General features: G+C 39.6%; 1 protein-coding gene across 1 annotated transcript in view; it reads left to right on the top strand.

The window, feature by feature from the left end:
* LOC144037412 (acid-sensing ion channel 1-like) overlaps positions 1 to 23,645 on the top strand; it is a 48,442-nt gene that overhangs the window by 17,486 nt on the left and 7,311 nt on the right. The window contains exons 3-5 of the mRNA XM_077548890.1: positions 20,498 to 20,648; positions 20,738 to 20,865; positions 21,835 to 21,985. Coding sequence (XP_077405016.1) covers positions 20,498 to 20,648; positions 20,738 to 20,865; positions 21,835 to 21,985 — 430 coding nt within the window. The remainder of the gene's footprint in view (positions 1 to 20,497; positions 20,649 to 20,737; positions 20,866 to 21,834; positions 21,986 to 23,645) is intronic.

The following is a 23,645-nucleotide window of genomic DNA, read 5'->3' as shown; positions in this document are numbered from 1 at the left end:
GTTCTTCAGTAATCAACAATAGAAAATGGTTAGTTTCACCGAAATGCTCTGTTTTGAAACAAAAAGCGGAGAAAAAGAGCTTTTTGTGAAACTATGTTATTTCATGCACTCTAGTGAATTGTACACTTCTTTTTTTCCATGAATGATGCCACAAACACCTAAATAGTGCTTTACTTCTGTAAAACGCTATCACCAACAATGAAAAAGTGTTTTTTGGTTGCAAAATATGTTTATTTCCATTCAACAGTGTAACAATTTGACAAAACAATTTCGCAAACTATTTACAAATGTGTGCAACTGTGGTACTATTTACAATTATGTGAATGTTTCAAATACAGTTTTTCTTTTTGTAACGCTCCCATGCGCGCAAGTTGACGCAGCAGGATTTGCACAACAGATTAGTTTCACTTGCGATGGCTCCTTTCGCGTGCAGACGTTACACTTTCTTGACGGCCTTTTTTTCCAGGGAATAGCAAGTAGCAGACTGTACCCACTACTCCGATGAATATGCGTTGGACTCGGGGCACTCTTCATCGTCCGATTGAACGTACGTCTGAGCGTGCTCGGTTGTGCTCCGCGTTTTCCGGTGTTAGCATCGCTAGCCGGTGAACCTTTATGACGTCGTCATAGCCGCCGCGTCAACGCTTCCAACTTCGGCGTCAACCTCGGAGTCACCATCATCATCATCGATGATGATCATCGTCGTCATCAATGTGCTCTTTAGCGTTGGTCGATGCCTTTCGTCTTTGAAAAAAATTCCCAAGTGTGAGCTGCTTGCAACCGGTCGCCATTGTTCGCTTCTTCAGCCATCTAGCTCCGCCTCACGTCTTCTACTGCCGCGTCAATGCTTCCAACCTCGGAGTCACCGTCATCATCATCGATGATGATCATCGTCGTCATCAATGTGCTCTTTAGCGTTGGTCGATGCTTTTCGTCTTTGAAAACTTACTTGACGTCTTTTAACGTCCATGGCAGTGAAAGAGTTAATCACACATTTTATATCTGTTCTGAATGTACAATAAAAAAAATCTAGGTTTTCATACTCTCGTTAGCAAGTGGAAAAAAATGTTAAACTAATAGAAATAGTTCAAATGATTTTTTGACGTCTATAGCCGTCAATGGCAGTGAATAAGTTAATAATAATGCGCTGTACTATTTATTTAGTTTATGAATATACAATGAATATATATATATATATATATATATATATATATATATATATATATATATATATATATATATATATATATATATATATATATATATATATATATATATGTATGTATATATATATACAGACGCTCCCCTACTTACGAACATTCGAGTTTCGAACAACGGTACATACGAACATGTCTGCGCGCATGTCAAAAAATGTTCGGAAAGAGATGCTGTAAGTTAGATTTTGTATTGCGCACCTTTTTCCGAGTACTGTAGTGCTTCTTTCCGCCGCTTATACCGACGCTTGGCGCTGTGAGAGCTCACCCAGCATTGGAGGCTCAGCAACGTGTCGAGGAGGAGGAAGAAGAAGAAACGCCTGTCGCTCATAGATAAAGCCATCGCACTCTTCGAGCTGCAAGACCCAAATATTGAACGTTGCACAAAGGTTGCAAATCAATTGAATGATGCCATACAGTGCTACTGCATCATTTATGATGAAAAAAGAAGAAAACTGTGCAATCGTAGTTAGATCACTTCTTTCGGCCAGTTTCTAGTAAATCCTCCAAGGAAGATACTCATCAACCCTCATCTTCTTCTCCGCCACCCTCAACTTCTTCCTACATTGAAGTTACGGAGGAGGAAGTAACTTTTGAAGCCCATTCCAGCGACGACGAAGAACCTCTCATGATATAAAATCCTCCTCTTCCTCCTCCTCCTCCTCCATCAAATCCTTAAGCATCGAGTACATCTTCCAAAAGTAAGTTGAACTTCATTTTATTTATCTTATTACGTACATGTACATACTGTGTGTGTCTCTCGCTCTCTCTCTCTAACATACGTAGTACAGTACTGTACGTATTCTCTTTAAACATAAATTATAATACAAAATATAGCACTGAAGCAACTTACGAACAAATTCACCTTACGAACGATCGCTCGGAACGTAACTCGTTCGTAAGTTGGGGAGCGTCTGTAGTCCTTTTTATGCTTGCCTGCATCCACATACGTACTCACAGTGAACAAAACTATTCTCTTTACTCCTAATGATGAGAAATGAAAGCCGTCATTCATCCCGCTTTGCAAGCAAAACAGGCATTACCGCTTAATGAGTGATGTTGTGACTGCCACCAAGTGTAGAGGACATCAATCACTGCAGCATGCAGCCACGCTGAGCAGCGGCAGGTCTGATTGGCTTTGCCGTCATTGTTTACTCACTGCTGGTCATTGCCTCTCAGCAGCTCTGAGAAGAGGAGCAGAGTTGAAGGTGGAATTGAGACCACGTCGTCTTTTCTTGACCACCTCTCAGTGTGTCTTTTGGGTGCAGGAACGCACCTGTTAAAGATAACAGAATCTTGCTTATTATGCACCTCAAGTCTGGCCTGTGTCACCTCTCCACCTCAATTATATTCCTGTGCTTGAGTAACATTCTGTCAGAGTAACTAAAAAAACATGTTGTACTTTTTGCTCTGACCTCTGTGACGACTCACTAATTCTAGTCATTTTTGGTGTTTTCAAGAAGCTTTTCACTTCCAAGGTGGGTCAGAGAGAAAAAGGAATGATCCTACTGGATAGTATTTAGCTGTGACCAATCTCCTCATTACTCTGGGACAACAGAGGCAAAATATCAGTGCTGCCTCTTGAAAGTTTGTGAGGTGAATTTGCCAGCAAACAGTCACATCAAGTTAAGTCAGTGTGTCCAACAGCTTGAATTTAAATTTAAAGAAGCGGAAGAGGTCACATAGGTTCATAGAGGGGATGTTGGTGCAGTGGAGGATTATTGAGCAATAGGACATAGTGAGACATTCAGCTGCCACTGTGCTGCAATTCTGGTCGATTGGTGCTTCAAAATGTTGCACCAAAATACAAAGTCATCAAAGATCATTTACTTTTCAAGGCATCTGCAACTCGCGACCACCTCCACTTTAAGGTCAAAGTTCAGTAATTCCGATTCATGCTCAAATCAAAACATGATAAGCTTGACCTAATATAAACTGTCATCGAGAGAAATGATGTTGTGTGTTAAAAGGTTAATTGAAATATGCATAACGTAAGACAATAACCTCCTAGGTAGCACACAGCATTATCCCTTATACTTGGAAAAGAGTTTCTCCTCATTATAATGCTGTTGTTGCCTGGCAGCAAGGGAGCGATTGGGAAGTTATCACCCCCTTGTGTTGTCACCTGTGACACATTATTAATGCAAGTGTCGTTTTAATTATACATTGATGGAAGGCGGACGAGTAACGATTGACTGGCATCCGCCATGTATACCATTTGCATTTAAAGACACACAAATGAGCTGCGTTGCAAATGTGCATATTTAGCTCGAGGAGATGCTGAATCTTTAGTTTTTATTACAAGATTCTTCAATTTTATTAAGCATTTGCGCAGTGATGAGTCATTTTAAACACAAGGGAAGGTCATTTTTATGCACTCTTCACCATCATAGCTTTCATATTAATAATCTAGAAAAAAAACATGTTTATTTTCTTAGTTTGTTCTCCAAGAAATCCTACAGGGGAAGTCAACAAAAACATTATTTACCATAAAATACTATATGCGCCCCCACTAGTCTAAAATTCTGATTAATATTGCGTTTGTGGAATCTGAATAAAGCAGCAAAATCCACCCATTTTTACCCATCTAGGGGGGCGGCCATTTTGTCACTTATTGTCTACTGAAAATGACATCACAGTTCCTCAGGGTACAGGTAACAACCAATCAACATCTGAGATGGATAAAAAAACAGGTGGATTTTGCTGCTTTATTCATATTTCACAAATACAATATTAATCAGACTTTGTTTAGACGAGTGTGGCTGCGTAGAACATATTATTGTAAAGGAAAATAATTTTTGGGGATGACTTCCTCTTTAAAGTAGCTATAAATATAGAAATCTTATTTAGTGTTCCAGATAATAGCATCTCTGTTATTGCCATGACAACAATAGATGACTCAATTTAGTGTGTAAATGTCTATAATATTAGTGGATATATGCCAGGAAATATCTCGTGTGTGTGTGTTTATTTAATTTTATGTATTTTTGTCAATCATGTCAGATAATATTTTATGCAGCTGCTCACGAATGAGCCTTTTCACCTGTTTGCTTGTCAATGTTTGACCAATATCCAAAACCTTAATAAATGTGTTGTATGACAGTCGCTAATGAAATAACAAAGCTCCAAAAAAGAGAAAGCATTCTTTTGTCACTACAAATACAAGGCATGCCTGTTTTGAGAGCTTCCTGCCTTCTTCTTGGCAAATGAAAAGACACAACATGTAATGAGGAATGTCCACCATCCTGCTACCCTGCCTTGTTCCACAGAACTGGGAAAAAGTGGTGTAGCACACTAAGCTTAGATCTGCAGTGTGAAAGGGGCTTTATATAAAGATCCAATATGAAAACTGCATTTGCACATGATGAAAATGAATGATTAATAATGTCTGAGTATTTGCATAAATGCGCACAAATCATTCTTCTATGCAGGGACCTGTGCTTTTAAAACTCCAGCTTCTCCAGATGTCCTTTTGTCGGGTTTTGGAGTAAAATGTCTTTTTCACACTTTCGCCACTTTGATCGACGATTTGTGGCACAGTGAGGTGCTCATCAAGTTATTATGCGGCTACTTTTGGTGTTTTTGTAAAAAGGTACCTTTGCCTTGAATGAATCGTTTGCATGAGCTTAATCATCACGGCCTTTGAAGACAACCTTGAAACATATTACTAATAAAAAGAAAACTCACGGGTCTTTTCTAACAATTGTTTAGTAACAAAGCTACAGGATTAAAGTTGAAGCCTTGTTCGAGGGCACCTCGACCCCTTACACACTGATCAAGGAAATCGAAGCAGTGACAGGCCTAATACCTTAGCTTCTTGGTCCTGGCGTCCCACATTTTTCATTTTCATCATTGGGTCACCATAGCAACACCTCAACTTATTTTCAGATTGACCTTTGAAACCTCTGAACATTATCTTCATATACCGCTTGTCCTCATTATGGCCGTGGGTGCAGTGGAGCCGAACTCAGCTGACAATAGATTAGCAACCATTCACACTCACATGCACACCTATGGACAATTTAGAGCAGGGGTGATTTATGCTCATTTTCATTGCAGGTCACGTGGTAGTTATAGTTTCCCTGTTAGCAGTTTGAAGACCGTACACATGCACAAACAATATGATCACCTCATCCCATTATTGTGTATGGGTAATTGCCTCTACATTTGATAGTCATTATATGCTGTCTATTTTAAACATCCATCCATCTATCCTTTTTCTTAACCGCTTCTTCTCACAAGGGGGCGCTGGAGCCTATCCCAGCTGGCTTCGGGCAGTGGGCGGGGTACACCCTGAACTGGTTACCAGCCAATCGCAGGGCACACAGAGAAGAACAACCATCCACACTCACAATCACACCTATGGACAATTTGGAGTGTTCAGTTAACTTGCCATGCATGTCTTTGGAATGTGGGAGGATTACCCGGAGAAAACCCACGCAAGCACGGGGAGAACATGCAAACCCAGGAAGGCCGAAGCCCGGACTGGGGGGCGGACGTGCTAACCAGTCAGACACCGTGCCGCCCCCATTTTAAACAGCAAATCAGAAATCAGACATTACGGGCAATTGTGACAACCAAATATTTACGGATAAAACTATAGTTTTTAATTTGTTTTGAGAGGATGTGGTTGGAATAAAATTATTTTAATATCAGTAAAAAATGTAGAAAAATTGCAATCTTGGTACAGGGTTTTTTTTGTGCCAAAAATGAAAAGATTAAATCCATTTTTAAAAAACTAATTAATTAAATAGTCATACTTCATTTGCTTGAGTGGGCCACCAAAAAAACATATCTGGCATGCTGGACCCTGTCATGTCTGGGGAGATCTGGCTTTGGTTGAGGGCCCTGAGTGGGTTCCCGCCCTTCCACGGGTTGACTAATCCGGGCCCTCAGCCACTTGTGCCTGGCCCCAGGTGTGGCTAGTTACCAAATTAGTGTGGGTGTATTTAGTTCCTGGGTGGTGATCAGTCCGTGTGGGATCATTGCCGTTTGTCACGGTCACCCCCGGAGTTCGTTCTGTCATTTTGATTTGATTTTGGACAATAAAATACGTCAGTCTAACCCGCACTCCTGCCGTGGTTCTCCTGCCTCCCTGCATTTTGGGTCCTCTACTCCACACGCCGCTCCGTGACTACACCGTGACAGACCCAGCCCCCGAGCCTCAATTTTGAGACCTGATTTGGAGTCGGAATGAAGCTAACATGCATGAAAACCCACACAAACATAGTAAAAACATGCAATCAACACAGGAAGGCCGGGGCTGAAATTCAAAGCAAAAACCTCAGACCAATAAAGCAGATGCGCTATTGTCAGGTATCTTAAAATAAATGAATAAATAAATAAAAAATGTCTCTTTTTTTTTTTTTACAGTAGCCTATAAGTGTATTTGTATTTAATATATTTAATTTAAGACTTATCTATGTTTTACTTTTCACACCTCACTTTTTTCGAAGCCTTTGAACTGACCCAGTTGGTTTTGACAGTCTTTCCAATTGATTTGACAACACAGACGTGATTGTTAGCCTGAATACATGCATCATATGCTTCAGTGTCACACTGAAGGCACACACTTGCTGTGTATCTTTTAAGGCGTGATTGTGAGTCCTACGCTGTTCTCTCTCCGACTCAACACAGCAAGATGGCCGACTCCTCCCGAGTCCGCCCGGTAAAACAACAAAGAAACCACCATGCACACACCTCAGTCGTTTGATTTCAATTTCTAAAAATGTGTCTGTGAGCAAACCGTAATCTGCACGTCTACCAATGTTACATAACAGTGGGGCTAATTTACATAATAATAACGAACCAAGTTTTTCAACCAGTGACCAATGGTTGATTAGCAACACTTGTAGTAGTAATAGTTTATAAATTGCTTTCTCCATGAGTTAAAAAAACTTGTCTGAGTATTGATACAATCGAATTCTGTTACTCTGGGGAAATGATTCAAAAAGGGTGAGTTACAGAAAGAGAAAAGTGAACGTTCACAGTCTTGACTGAAGAACTCAGGCTGGAACACGGACGGGCTCACAGCCAGCGTTGAAAATGCTCCAAGCAAAGCAAAGAGAGGTGAAGAGCAAACATGCAAGAAAAAACACCAACTTAAAAATTCAAAGAGGAGATTGACAGGGAAGACCTTGAGTGATTCAGACAGCGAGCAGAAACAAAAAAGAGAAATGGTCCTTAAATCAGGCAAAAGGAGTTCATTCACAAGGAAACAAAGACACTGGGGGGAAGGAATGTGCTAGAAAACTGACAAAGGTGACCTGAGATTCAGCGGGAAGTCGCACCTGGGCCTCTTTGACATGGTGCACGATTCATTTTGCCCCGCGGCTTGTTGTAATTTTAATTAAATAATCTGTTTGCATTCAGAAACAGTATGTGAGCTAGCGGTTGTGAGATCTTTGCGTGCTGCACTCTTAATCCACTAAAACTGTATCAAAGGGTTTCTAGAGTCTTAGTGATGAATTGATAGTTTGTAATTATGACTCCATGAAAGACGGACTGGTTTGTTTGGTCTCGTTTCAATCAGGAGGCTGGCCACCTCCCCGATTTGCATGCTGTCCTTGAGAGTAGCATGACTCCATAGGTGCTTGTTAATCCATACTCCGATCCAATCCATGCACTTCACATACTCATAGCTGCTCACCATCATAATGCAGAAGCAATTTGAGCTCTGAGCCTGGACTCCATAAGATGAAGCATTTCTCAAGGCATCATTGTTTCTACTGCCTGCCGTTAGACTGGTTTGTTGAGATAGACTTTTTTTTTGTCGCATTGGTTTTGTCCTAAATTGTGCAAATATCGATGGATTTGAGGAAGAATTTGGCCAACATCACAACACAAGATTAACTCATTCACTGCCATTGACGGATATAAACGTCAAATATTCACTTAAACTATTTCTATTAGTTTAGCATTTTTTCCCACTTTTGTTAACAAGAGTATGAAAACCTAGAAAAAATGTATTGTACATTTAGAACAGATAGAAAATTTGTGATTAATTGTGTGTTAACTGTTGAAGTCATGCGATTAATTACAATTTTAAAAAATGAATCACCTGACGCCCCTAATTCTTAATAATCCTTTCTTTTTTTTCCAACAAAAAAAGATTAATAAAAAAATGTCTAGGTTTTCATACTCTTGTTAACAAAAGTGGGAAAAAATGTTAAACTAATAGAAATAGTTCCAATTATTTTTTTAAGTTCATAGACGTCAATGGCAGTGAAAGAGTTAAGATTGCGTAGCAAGCATTCTTCAGTGTCAATCATTGCATCATATGAATGATGATATTGGAATAGTCACATTGCATCAGGCACAGGTGTCGACTCCATCCGTCCATTTTGTATAGCTCAGGTGAGCTGGAGCCTATCCCAGCTACACAGTAAATTCTGTAGAGTAAATTTGACTCTTCTTCGAGTGGGACCAAATAGACTCAGTTTCAGAGTAATATTTACACTCGGAAGAGAGTAAATTAAATAATTGAAAAATAAATAAATAAATATCACTCTAAAACTGAGTCTATTTGGTCACACTCTAAGTAGAGTCAAATTTACTTAGCTCAGGGTGGGATACACCCTGGACTGGTTTCAAGCTAATCACCACAGTCATCTTCACGACTATGGACAATTTACACAAAGAATAAGCAAAATCCGTAAAGGAGGGCCTCAGAACTGTTTGGTGTAACCATGTTGCCTAACGTCAACTCCAATCAAACATTTTCTCTTGATCTGTGCTCAAGAAGACCCTTCACAGGGGACATCTCAACAATCCCTGGTATCACTATCACTATGGAAAGCTTTCCAAAGTAGATCAAAGTAGAGATGCCGTTCTACCCGCTTCAGTGATTCACCTCTTGAGGTACAAAAGCAGCACGGCTTTCATTTTGCCTGACTGTATGAAAGCAGTCCCGCCTCAACCCACACAGAGCTAAACTGTTTTAATACTGCCACTCAGATGATGAATCATAGAGGAATGCCAAAAATACATTTAAGAGTCCTCTATTGCTCACTATGTGAGAGTGTTGCAAGTTGAGAGTGAGCAAATGTGAAAGTTTGGCATGCATCATCTGTGTTCCCGTTGTGCATCTGTGCAAGGTGTGTGGATTTGAACTTGTGTGACATGCTACCATATGTCCGTGTTTTCGGCCCATCATTTTACAAACTCTGTGTGACATCGGAAACTGTCTCAGTGGTACACGACACTGAACATAATGACTGTAAAGTGATGTAAGCATTCTACATAATTTCATTATGTGGGTGAAGGAGTTATTGACTGAAGTCAGAGTAAATTATGAGAACAGCTGGAATGTTTCTAGGACGTGATATTTTAGAGGCCTTGAGCTGATATGGTTAGTGGCTGCTTAATTTTCCTTATTCTGCATTCTCATTATTATACGCTGTATATTATTAGACATGCACTAGAGATGATCCATAGCCACACATAAACACATAGTGGAGCCACTGAGGTCAAACACAATCAATTGTTAGATGCTGGTCGACATCTAATTGTTCAATAATGGAAAATGACAATCTTTTTTCCGGTCTCCATCATGAAACTATAATGTTTGTATTGTATTGTTATGCATTCCTGTATTATATTATTTAAATTTCATATTCATGCGTCGATTTAAAAAAAAAAAATCACATATAAAGTCAAATATATATTTTTTTATTATTGACAATATGTTATATGCAGCCCCACTATTCTAAATATGTTGAAGATGACGTCAATGTTGCTCAGGTCTCATGTAACAACCAATCACACAGCTTCGAAAACAAGTGAACTGTGATTGGTCGTACAACATTGAGTGGCATTGAGTTGGCATTAAGTGGCAAAATGGCCGCCCCCTAAAATGAATAAAAATGGCTGGATTTTGCTTCATAACTCATATTCCACAAATGTAGCATTCATCAGACTGTCATGTTTAGACCAGTGAGGTCACATATAACATATTATTGTCAAGAAATGTTTAAGGTTGACTTCCATTTTAAAGCACACTGTGTGCACATACACCTAGTTTATGAAATGCCCTACACAAATGACGCTGCCTTATTTTGCCAATTACTCAGTTATTTTTTACTCGTTCTTTTTTTCCCACTGCATATGTATTTATTCTTATACAATAATTATTTGGAGGGCTACTTTTTACCTTGACATGAGTCCAATTTTGGGCTATTTTACCCATCTCTGTTTATAAATTATACAAGCAATGTTCAAACGTTTGCTGCTTATCAGGTCTATCTATTGGTGCGGAAACAACATGGTATTAAAACAAATTGAACAAGATAAGAGAGAGATTTACTGTCTAAATCTCTCCATCACCCTTGAGAACATCATATTTAATCCTAGTTAACCCCACTGTCTGCCACCTAGAATGTTGTCAGTTATAATAAGGGGATGTCTTGCCTCTGTGACTGACCCCTAGGCTGTTTATCCCTCCGTGTTTACTCAACTGTGCCTGACAAGGGGTCGGTGCACGGTGGAATTACAGCGCAAAGAGCTGTTGCTGTGACTGTGTCTGCCTGCCTGGCATTTTCCTCACAGCAGAGCTGGAGCATGAACTGTGTATACACGCCAGTTTAGCACAAATGGACATGCACGAGATTAGTGAGTGGGAATTGAAACATGCATGGAAAAATACCAGCAAGTTAAGGCATCCAATAGTAAATGTAAAGAAGTGGGGGGCAGTGACACTGTGTGACATATCGTTCTTTTCATTCTGCGCAGAACTCTGAAACAGCCATACATCTAGAATAGTGTTAATTTCGTCAACAAAAACTAAACAAAAATCATTTCGTCAACGCACATTTTTCACCGCACTAAAACTAGACTAGTCTAAAACTCTCATTAATAAACAATAGCTGGGAATAAATCAATATTCATTTTCGTCGACTAATGAAAACGAGACAAAAATGTACTTCATTAAAAAAAAAAAAGGACTAAAATCGATGGACTTTTTAGTTCATGAATAAAAATGAGACAAAAATGAGATGATTTAAAAAAAATCTTGTCTCTGCTAATCCGTCACTGTGACACACAGTGACACACCAACTTTCAAAACTGCAGCTAGCGAGTGCACATGGGACAAACAGGAGGAGGATTCACAGTGAAAGGTTTAAAAAAAAAAAGAATTACATTTTTAATTAATCCAACGGCTATAACGCGCCAACAATAATGTTAAACCAACCGCTAACTAATGTTGGCTAATTTACTAGCTTGTAGCATGGAGCCATAGTAGCCACTTGTTTATATACTGTAATTGTGTGTCAAGTTGTTTATCATTAAAAAAAAAGATGAGAGAAAATTTGATGTGAAATAGTTTTAGATTCGAAATGTTCAACATAATCTTCTTACAAAATATATATTATACAGAGGCAAAATGATTGTCCTGACTAAAACTAGACTAAAATGTTGACAGTTTTTGTTGACTAAAACTAGACGAACAAAATTATGTTTTCTTGGATTAAAATAAAGACTAAAATGCTATCTTTATAGTCGACTAAAATTTGACTAAATAAAAATGGGATGAGGTTGACTAACTATGATAAAAACTAACAAGCGCGATTGAAACTTAACTAAAACTGAGAATAAATGTAAAAATGGCAGATAGAATTAACACTAATCTAGAACATCGAATCTGATTAATGTTTGAAAATGGCTGCATACTGTAAGTGCATCACATAAGTGGCTGACTGCTTGTGCTCACCCGAAGGACAAAATTACCAGCCAACAATTTATTTCCATAATCCAAATCAGAAATAAATTTCTTTCTGTGGAAGCCTTATCTTATTTCAAGCAAAAATGTGTAGTAAGTTCACTTAAACTCATTCACTGCCATTGACGGCTATAAACGTCAAAAATTAAATTTAACTATTTCTATTAGTTTAACATTTTTTCCCACTTTTGTTAACAAGAGTATGTTATTGTACATTTAGAACAGATATATAGATATATAGACATTTGTGATTAATCGTGAGTTAGCTATTAAAGTCAAGCGATTAATTAATATTTAAAATTTTAATCACCTGACGCGATTAAAAAAAACAAAAGTTTTTTTTTTTAATTAGGGGCATCAGGCGATTACAATTTGTAATTGTAATTAATCACATGACTTCAGTAGTTAACTCACGATTAATCACAAATGTTATATCTGTTTTAAATGTACAATAAAAACTTCTAGGTTTTCATACACTAGTTGACAAAAGTGGGAAGAAAATGTTAAACTAATAGAAATAGTTCAAATGAATTTTTGACGTCTATAGCCGTCATTGGCAGTGATTGAGTTAATAAGAACTTATAACACTGTTTTAATAAGTTGGATACCATCTCACTCATTGACCCCAGATCAAAAGTTCTGAGAATAAGTGAAGTCCAATAACAGCATTCACGCATAGAAGTTCTGAGAATCCAATTGGATGAAAGCCCAATGCAAAGGAGCAGAGATGGTGTCCTCTGCGGATCTGTTTGACTTTGCAAACGGAAACGGATCATGGGAGGGAAGAATGATGTGTAAGTGATTCGCACTCAAGCCACACAATACGGCGGCAATGGCAGGCCGTGGTCCCCTGCGCTTACCACGCTCGCCCACACGGGCCCCGCCGCGGTAGTTGCTGCGCTAGCGGGGAGGTCGGTCGGGGCTGACCTCGCTCGGAGGGCGTGAGAAACGCTCCCATGGCGAGCCTTTAGTTGAGCGAGGAGGTCGCTTGCAGTGCTCAGGGAGTCTTTTGAGGTCAAATGACAAAAGTTGCACGCAGTGCGCATAGTGAGTACGGTAGTTGTTGACAGTTTTTGTATGGCCGTGTTTGACATGATGTTGCGTTCAAGAACTTGCAAATAGCAGCACTCAAAGTAACAACATGACATCATTGCTACAAGCCTTCAATGGCAACACATAATAAAACACAACCTAGTTCATGCTATGTTATACTGTAGTGATAAAAATATATATTAGTGCTGTCCATCCATCCATCCATTTTCTTAACCGCTTTTCCTCACAAGGGTCGCGGGGGGCGCTGGAGCCTATCCCAGCTGGCTTCGGGCAGTAGGCGGGGTACACGCTGAACTGGTCGCAGGGCACACAGAGACGAACAACCATACTCACAATCACACCTAAGGACAATTTGGAGTGTTCAATTAACCTGCCATGCATGGCTTTGGAATGTGGGAGGAAACCGGAGTACCCGGAGAAAACCCACGCAAGCACGGGGAGAACATGCAAACTCCACCCAGGAAGGCCAAAGCCCGGACTCGATCTCACGTCCTCTGCACTGGGAGGCAGACGTGCTAACCAGTCATCCACGTGCCGCCATATTAGTGCTGTCAAATGATTAAAAAAATAATAATAATCAATTGCACAATTTTCCATAATTAATTGTGATTAATCGCAATTAATCACATTGTTCTACTTCTGCTTCTACTTTTTTCTTCAAAGCTTGCAACAGATATTTACTTGTAAAATCATCAAATAGAAAGTATGTTTATTTTTTAACGCTTTAATGAATTTAATCTCCAGAGTTAACGCTTTCATTTTTGACAGCCCTAGTTTGTACATATTTTTAAACAATTCAGGCTGTAAGCTAATGATTCTTACATATAAGAGTAAAACCTAGCTGCTTGCTGGCTGGCAGGGCAAGGCAATTTTATTTCTATAGCACATTTCATACAACTCAATATAACTTCCAACCTCCCAACGGAACCTCCTGCCAACCCAGGTTAAACTGTTTAGAACCGTCACTGCCAGTAGCGTTCCATAAATGCCGTTAGTGTTTTAGCAATTCACTGACTGTTAAAAATATGACAGATATTGAATGTTATGCATACATTTTAAACAAAATACTGATGTTGTAATTTCCTAAAAAGGTATCAGTGTCAAGTTATAAGTGAAATTCTGTGACTATTTTGTGGTGATAAAGGCCCAAACAATTTTTATTTTTTAGGCCAATGTAGAGTCCAGTGGTTGACTAAAAAGAAAGGGGAAAAAAACATGCGTTATAGCATCTTTAACTCATTCACTGCCATTGACGACTATAGACGTCAAAAATTAATTTTAACTATTTCTATTAGTTTAAAAAAAATCCACTTTTGTTCACAAGAGTATGAAAATCTAGGGGAAAAATATTGTAGACCAGACATTTAGACCAGACATAAACATTTTGATTAATCATGAGTTAACTATTGAAGTCATGTGATTAATTACAATATTTTTTTAATTATCGCCTGACGCCCTAATTTTTAATAATCATTTCTTCTTTTTTTAAATAATCTTTTTTTAGAAAAAGAAAAGATTATTAAAAATTAGGTCGTCAGGCAATTAAAAGTTTTAATTATAATTAATCGCATGACTACAATAGTTAACTCATGATTAATCACAAATTTTATATCTGTTCTAAATGTACAATAAAAACGTTTTTCTCGGTTTTCATACCTTTGTTAACAAAAGTGGAAAAATGTTAAACTAATAGAAATAGTTCAAATGAATTTTGGACGTCTAAAGCCGTCAATGGCAGTGAATGAGTTAAATGTGTTTGAAATTAAGTCAGATAATTTGCTGTGCACAACTTGACAAGTCCCTAACATGATTTCATTTATCCCAGGTACTGTCCTCGTGGCCTCATCCGCCACTACTATCAGGGCCATCTCATCTGGTTTAGTGTTGAAAGTGAAGGCAGCTGCTCCTCTCCCCTAAACAACTCCCTATGGATTAAAGAGAGCCATCTCAACATTACCCTTGAACATATTAGACATCGACTCAGCAACTCTTGCTTACAACCTCAACCTTTTTAGTCCTCTACCAGAATGTTGCCTTCCTTATATGTGTTAATAAGCCGCCCTGATATTTAGAGACGAGCAGCACTCATATATACACCCACCCAGTCCCCTCAAGTGGCCCTTCCCCAGCGAACCGATGCTATCGTCTCTGAAGGTGATAGGTAGTGAGAGGCTGGACAGAGCCTGGGAATAGGATGAGAGAGGCTGAGCATCTCTACTGGCCTGTGAAATATTCATCAAATGAAGCAGAGGTGGGTGGGGAAGTGCGGCAGCAGATAGAGAGAGTCCACAGGGGTAAAGAACGTCATACTTTTCAGCACAGGCAGAAGAACTACAGGCAAAAACTGTGACCAAGGAGGTGGTGGAACGTTTTTTTTATTCTAATTATTACTGTATGTGAGCAGCTTCTTAACGACCTGAATATAGCAGCCAACGTGAGAGCAGGGTTTTAAATGTTGATGTTTGGTTTTGTTGAAGCAACTGGCCGTATTTTCACCTTATGGCCTTAAAGTCAGGTGTCTGCCTTGTCACAAAGAGCAAGATAAATTCTTAGCCTTTATTTTGACTTTGCTTCTTTTCTGTAATATTTTCATCCAAGTCGGGCTACAACAGATGTGAGTTTATATCATTTGTCATATCAGGTCAAAAACAGGCCAATGCTGGACAATAGCGATGTGTGATTTCAAAGCAAATTTCCCCATAGTTAATCGTGGTAATAGAATTCATCTGTTCCAGGATCATGTTTTTCACCATGATAAAACTAATACTTCTTTCTTGCCATACAACAGAGTGTAACCAGAGTGCAAAATGTCCACACAACTGTGAGCTACAAAAGGTCACCAGTTACGGTTATCACCAAGCATATTGTAGTTGCTAACGCTTCCAGCGTCCTTGGACGACTTTACACTGCAATGATGGGTAAACGAAGAGTGTGTAGGAACAACAACTTTATTATACAACAGTAACATAACACGCACCAATATTGCAACACTTGTGTCCCTTTATGACACAGACATTACTTGTTGCAGTATCATGGCCGTATACAATTGCTCTTAACAACAATAGCACCCCTTCGTATCCTACACCCTAAAAACAGATTGGTCAAATTGACCCAAAAACATTACATTTGACCAATCTAGCTGGTGGTTATATGTCCCACAGATTCTTTGGTTAAAACAGGGGTGTCAAATATACGGCCTGCGAGACGATTTAGAAAAAGTAGAAAAAATGAGTAATGTCAGACCAATTAATCCACCTGCCACAATCACAGCATATAAATTTGTAATTTCACAAGTAATCCTCAAATGAGCGATGCAACTTGTCTTGTACACGGAATTGTTCTGGATGTCATTATTTTACACACAACTTAAAGTTATTTTGTTTAAAAAAAAAAAACAGACCAACATAAATCAAACGTGCTACATACGACACAAATTCAACTACACAAATGACATGGATTAACGTCCTTATAACTTCAGTAATGGCACCACAATGCATTCTGTGAAGAATATACAGCTATATGCAAAATAGGTAGATATAAGATGCCCGGAACTTATACGAGCAAAGTGTTGCCGCGTTATATTTGTATTTGTGTTTTTTTTTTGGGGGGGGGGGGTGGGGGGTGGCAATATATTTACAGTTGAGCCCTGCAATTTAGGGCTGGTGTCATGTCTGGGAAGATCTGGCTTTGGTTGAGGGCCCTGAGTGGGTTCCCGCCCTTCCGCGGGTTGACCAATCCGGGCCCTCAGCCACTTGTGCCTGGCCCCAGGTGTGGCTAGTTACCCAATTAGTGTGGGTGTATTTAGTTCCCGGGTGGTGATCAGTCCGTGTGGGATCATTGCCGCTTGTCACGGTCAACCCCGGAGTCTTGGCTGTCACTTTGAGTTTGTATCTGTTCAGTTCCTTGTTTTGTTTAGCATTAACCAGTACCCTGGTTAGTGTGTTTTGTAAAATAAAGCACGCCAGTCTCGCCTGCACTCCTGCTGTGGTTCTCCTGCCTCCCTGCATTTTGGGTCCTCCACCTCACACGCCGACAGACACCACGCCGCTCCGTGACCACACCGTGACAGCTGGCTTGCAAATCTCGAAAATCTGCGTATAATTGACGGCAATTGTTTTTAAATAATATACCATGATTTTATCGATCCGGCCCACTTGGTAATATATATTCCTCCATGTAGCCCCTGAACTAAATTGAGTTTGACACCCCTGGGTTAAAACAACCACTCTAGAATGGTAGGTGTTTTCAACCAATATATATTGGTGATTGGGCCAACCAATACAAATTGGTAATTCTGACCAAGATATTGGTTAATCTGTGTTAGAGGCTGAGATTTTTTCGGGAATCCCCCAAAAAAGTACCACTGATTGTCACACCCATTGTCTGATTGTCGTTCTCCACATTTGACCCAGGGAGCAGTGGGGGCCGCACTTGGGAATCATTTGGTGATCTAACCTCCAATTCCAACCCATAATGCTAAGTGTCAAGCAGGGAGGCAAATGTGCCCCATATTTTTAGCTTTTGGTATGAACCACCCAGGAATTGAACCCACAACTTCCCAATCTCAGGGCATAAACTCTACCACTAGGTCAATGAGCTGGTCACGCCTGGTGATCTATCTAGACATACATTTCCATTTTTAAACACTATATTTGTAATAATATACTGTAATCACTTATAATAATTAATAAATACATTTAGAATACAATAAATTGATACAATAAATATATTTCCAAGTGATCTATCTAGACTTACTTTCTACTGTAATCAATTGAATTGGTTGTTTGGCTAACCCCCCAAAAATTGGTATACTCGTAACCACCCGGAATGGTCAATGGCTGACCAATCTATTGGTTAATCAAGCCAATAGGAGCTTAACCTGCTAGATTGGTAGTTTTTTTAACCAATCCATTTTTAGATTTCAGTGTCCTTGGAAGATTTTACACTGCAATAATGGGTGAACAAAGATTGTGTGGGAAGGACAACTTTATTACACAACACGCACCAATATTGCAACACTTGTGTCCCTTTATGACACTGACATTACATCATGGCCATATACAATTGCTCCTAACAACAATAGCACCCCTTCATATTCTAGCTAACTAAACTGGGTAGACCGCAAAGTATAAACACATTTTCTGAGAAAAAAAAACTTTACTTTACTCTTGCTCCTCTTCCTTTTGATTTTATATAGAAAAAAAATTCAATTATCCATCCATCCATCCATTTGCTACTGCTTATCCGAGGTCAGGTCACAGGGGTAGCAGCTTTAGCAGGGAAGCCCATACTTCTTTCTCCCCAGCCACTTCATCTAGCTCCTCCGGCGGCAGGATCCCGAGGCGTTCCCAGACCAGCCGAGAGATATGGTCTCTCTCCAGCGTGTCCAAGGCCTCCTGCCGTTGGGACATAGCCATGAACACCTCATCAGGAAGGTGTCCAGGAGGCATACTAACCAGATGCCCGAGCCACTTCAGCTGGCTCCTCTCAACATGGAGGAGCAGCGGCTCGACTCTGAGTCCCTCCCGGATGACTGAGCTTCTCAACCTATCTCGTGGGTAGGCAACCCTGGTCCTGCGTGTTTTAGATCTCTCCCTCCTCCAACACGGGTGATCTAAATGATCAGCTTAATCATCAAGCTCTGGAGAAGTCTGATAACGATCCTCACCTGTGTCCACCTGCGGCTCTCGAGGACCAGGGTTGCCTACCCGTGCCGTCTCAAAGCGAGAGCCTGGACAACCTGCGGAGAAAACTAATTTGTCCATGTATCCGGGTTCTTGTTCTTTCGGTCATGACCCACAGCTTGTGACCATAGGTGAGGGTAGGAACGTAGATCAACCAGTAAATCAAGAGCTTCACCTTTCGGCTCAGCTTACCACGACAGGCCGATACAGAGTCGATACAGTGTGAACAACACCCCAAGGGCAGGATCTCATCCCCGACCCGGAGAGGGTGCTCCACCTTCAAGTTTGGAGGTGCTGATTTTCATCCCAACCGCTTCACACTTGACTGTGAACCGCTCCAGTGAGACTTATAGGATATTGTGGCTTGAAGAAGCCAACAGTATCACATCACAAATCCAATTGTGTGTTGTTGTTGTTTTTTACAAACCCAATTCCAATGAAGTTGGGACGTTGTGTTAACTATATAAATAAAAATTATGTTCAATCTATACTTAATTTAATACACTACAAATAAAATATATTTAATGTTTTTTTTTTTCTAGTCTAGTACCCGCACACTTTAACTACGAAGCCACACCGATGTAACATGTGCGGAATGTATTGCTGAAATAAAATAAGCAGGGGCGTCCATGAAAGAGACGTTGCTTGAATGGCAGCTTGTGTTTTTCCAAAACCCGTATGTACCTTTTATCATTAATAACGCTTTCACAAATGTGTCAGTTACCCTTGCCAGTGGCACTAAGACAGCCCCATACCATCATAGATGCCGGCTTTTGAACTTTGCGTCCTGGATGGTTCTTTTCCTCTTTGGCCCGGTGGACACGACGTCCACAATGTCCAAAAAACAACTTGAAATGTGGACTCATCAGACCACAGAACACTTTTCCACTTTGCATCAGTCCATCTTTGATGAGCTCGGGCCCAGAGAAGCCAGCAGCGTTTCTAGGTGTTGTTGATAAAGGCTTTTGCTTTATAGAGTAAAGTTTTAGGTTGCACTTATGGATGTAGCGCCGAGCTGCATTTACTGACATTATTTTTCTGAAGTGTTGTTTTTTGATGCAGTGCCACCTAAGGGATCCGAAAGTCACAGGCATTCAATGTTCAACGTTTGGCCTTGCCGTTCACATGCAGTGATTTCTCCAGATTTTATGAATCTTTTGATGAAATTATGGATCGCTGATAATAAAATCCCTAAATTCCTTTAAATTGTACGTTGAGGAACATTGTCCTTAAACTGTTCGACTATTTTCACAAAGCGGTGAACCTCACCCCCATTTTTGCAAAGCAATTTAGGGAAGCTGAATTTTTGAAAATGTATTTAAATGGTAAAAGCATACTGACTCACTTTGCATTGATTCCCTCCCACATTCACACCTTGGATTGCTTAAAGATCCCTTGCAAAGGCTCCAATGTAACATGACCCCCCCCCCCCCCCCCCAAAAAAAAAGGTCAAAACAACTAACTAAAACCTTTCACATTACAACAACAACCTTCAACATTAAGGAAGCAATCACCATGGTAACATGGTTCATCACAATTGCCACGAAGTCCGTAATAAGTAAAGTAAAAAGAATGTTAACCCACCAGCCTGCAGGTCTCCATAACCTCACTGAGATGAGTTTTCTTCCCAAATGCAATGGCAAAAATGTTCCTTTTTATTTTTCTCTTCCCTTTTCTCCATCGTTTTCCACCGTGAAAAGCCTTTTCTACCCGTTCAGACATAAATGGAGACAAACACTGACACCTAGTGGAACTGTGAAGAATTTTAGCACTCACCCCAACCAACTAGTGACCAGCAGAAGAGAAAATCTCTCTGGTCTATCTTTCAGGTCTTCACTCGCTATGGCAAGTGCTACACCTTTAACGCCGGGGGTAATGATCGGCCTCCCCTCATAACCACCAAGGGGGGGATGGGAAATGGACTGGAGCTCATGTTGGACATCCAGCAGGACGAGTACCTGCCTGTCTGGGGAGACACAGGTGGGTTGGAACACTCGTCCCTCTTTGACAGTATCACACACCGGCATTGTGGCTGGGTTGCACTGACCACATCATTTGCCACTTGTCAGATGAGACGTCATTTGAAGCCGGAGTCAAAGTGCAGATCCACAGTCAAGATGAACCTTCTTTCATCGATCAGCTCGGTTTCGGAGTGGCTCCGGGATTCCAGACTTTTGTCTCTTGTCAGGAACAGAGGGTAACAACTTTTTCTTTCATCACAATACAATACATACTTTTATAGGTTTCCACTGCAACCTCGTTCAGTTGTTGTTTGTTTGGGGGTGTTACTCACTTCAGTCTCCTCTTAACTCATTTACTGCCATTGACAGTTATAAACGTCAAAAAAATGATTTTAACTATTTCTATTAGTTTAACTTTTTTTTTCTACTTTTGTTAACAAGAGTATGAAAAACTAGACTTTTTTATTGTACATTTAGGACAGATATAACATTTGTGAATAATCTTTCAGTTAACTATTGAAGTCATGCGATTAATTACGATTAAAAAATTAAAAAATATATTTTTTAATCATAATTAATTGCATGACCACTAGTTAACTCACGATTAATCACAAATTTTATATCTGTTATAAATGTACAATAAATAAAAAAAATCTAAGTTTTCATACTCTTGTTAACAAAAGTGTGTGTGTGTGTGGGGGGGGGGGGGGGTTAAACTAATAGAAATAGTTCAAATGAATTTTTGATGTTTATAACCGTCAATGGCAGTGAATGAGTTAAACAGGTCAAATGCATGCTTTATAAGGTTTATGTCTCGAACCTTCCACTTCTTGCTCCTGATGAAGTCAATTGATTTAGCAGGGTCTGTTTTCAGTATCAGTTTGTTTCTTGCTTTCTTAAAATTGGCAGACAAAATGTTTCTGTAGTTACATGTTCCTAAGGATTCACCGGAAATGTTGATCTCCCGTCACATTATTTTACTTTACCATTATCATATAATTAAACCTGGTTCAGATAATGGATAAATGGATGGATGCTGTCATTGTCAATCAACAGGGGAAAAAAGGGACTTGGCCTCACTTTTCCAATGCTTTTGGAGGGGAGTTTTTACAAAAATGTGTTAATATGCTGTGCGGTATTTTTGTTCTTGTCTTGCTTTTTAAGATTCCTTGCATGCAAAAATAAAAAGATTTTCAATGTTGCAGCTGATATATCTTCCACCACCCTGGGGTGACTGCAAGGTGACGCCCATGGATTCAGACTTCTTTGAGACTTACAGCATCACAGCCTGTCGCATTGACTGCGAAACACGCCACTTAGTGGACAACTGCAACTGCCGCATGGTGCACATGCCAGGTTGGACATCAGCCATTAATTATCAATAGTGGGTGGCCAAATCCAGTCCCCGAGAGCCTGTTTTAGATGTTTCCCTCCTCCAGCGCGCCAGATTCATATGATTAGGATCGTTATTAGGCTTCTGCAAAGCTTGCTGATGAGCCGATCATTTGATTTAGGTGTGTTGGAGGATTATCTAAAACAGGCTAGGTAGTCGGGTGGCTCTGGAGGACCAGACTTGGGCACCCCTGCTCTATACGCTTGAAATAAAATGCATGTGAACCTTTTGGAATGACCTGGATTTCTGCATATATTGATTATGAAAAATTGAAAAAAAATTGTGCAACAACTAAATTACCACAGAAATAATTACCAGTATAAAGTTTTATTTTACTGCTCACACCCTGTAAAGCATTCACAATTCAGGATGGAAAAGGAATGCAAACCCGATGCTAATGAATTTTCCAAAATCTAATCAGTCAATACGACAAGAATTGGAGATGTTGGTTAAAGCTGCCCAGCCTGCCCTATTAAAAAACACGCACGTTTTTTTTTACCCTGAAGAAGCATTACCCGATTTGAACCATGTCTCACACAAAAGTGCTCTCAATTAAGAATTGCTCATTTGCGTGATGTTCCACAGTGCTACTGGCAAACTATTGTCAAGCCCTTCATTGAACAGGGCCTCACATTTTTTACTTGAAACTACCAGCTGACTGAAGGTGAGGGGCTGGGTCCATCCCAGACCAAGACCGATCTTCAGTCATTGTTTGAACTGACACATATATGGACTATTTAGAGCAGGGGTGTCAGAAATCTGAGAGATGCCAGGGCCACAATGACATTCTACGACTTTATTAAACAATCTAAAATCAATCCATCAAGCAATTGTGCACTATTTTTTTGAGAAATGGCATCACGGCTTTGTAATAAGGTAAATCATTTTGGCTTTTTCATGATTTTTGGAGTGGCCCTGCATCCCACTAGAATAAGTCTGCACCTGCCCTGAGCAGATCTCCATATTCAGGACCAAAACAAGAGCAATCTGTATTAAGCTGACAATCTTTAAATCAGTTATTACGTGACGATCATACTGCATTTTTCTTTGTCCATTATTTTTTTTTGCTTCAAAAAAATGGAGAGGGTGTATTATACACAAGTATACGAAAAACTACAAACATTCATCCCATTATATGGACATTTTCTTTGTATACTGTGTCTCGAAAAGCTACATAAGATCATTTTATTATCAACAGTGAGATGTATTATTTTAACATCTACACCTAATAGCATTGAGGAATAAATGTTTTTTTTAATGTTTATTTTTAAATACGTACAGTACAGGCCAAAAGTTTGGACACGCTTTCTCATTCAATACTATGCTCTATTTTGATGACTATGTACATTGTAGATTCTCAGTGAAGGCATCAAAACTATGACGACAACTAATGAACACATGTGGAGTTATGTACTTAACAAAAAAAGGTGAAAATAATAAAATAAATACATAAATAAATAGCCACCCTTTTCGCTGATTACTTTTTTGGACATTCTTGGTATTCTCTCGCTGAGCTTCAAAAGGTAGTCACCTGAAAGGGTTTTCCAACAGTCTTCAAGGAGTTCCCAGAGGTAATAATGACAAAATGTGCAAAAATATGCACCATTTTTTTAGTTAAGTACA

The sequence above is a fragment of the Vanacampus margaritifer genome, chromosome 1 (assembly GCF_051991255.1).
Source record: "Vanacampus margaritifer isolate UIUO_Vmar chromosome 1, RoL_Vmar_1.0, whole genome shotgun sequence".
NCBI classification, from domain to species: domain Eukaryota; kingdom Metazoa; phylum Chordata; class Actinopteri; order Syngnathiformes; family Syngnathidae; genus Vanacampus; species Vanacampus margaritifer.
Note: the sequence above shows the minus strand (reverse complement) of the source record. Positions and strands in the feature narration are given on the sequence as shown.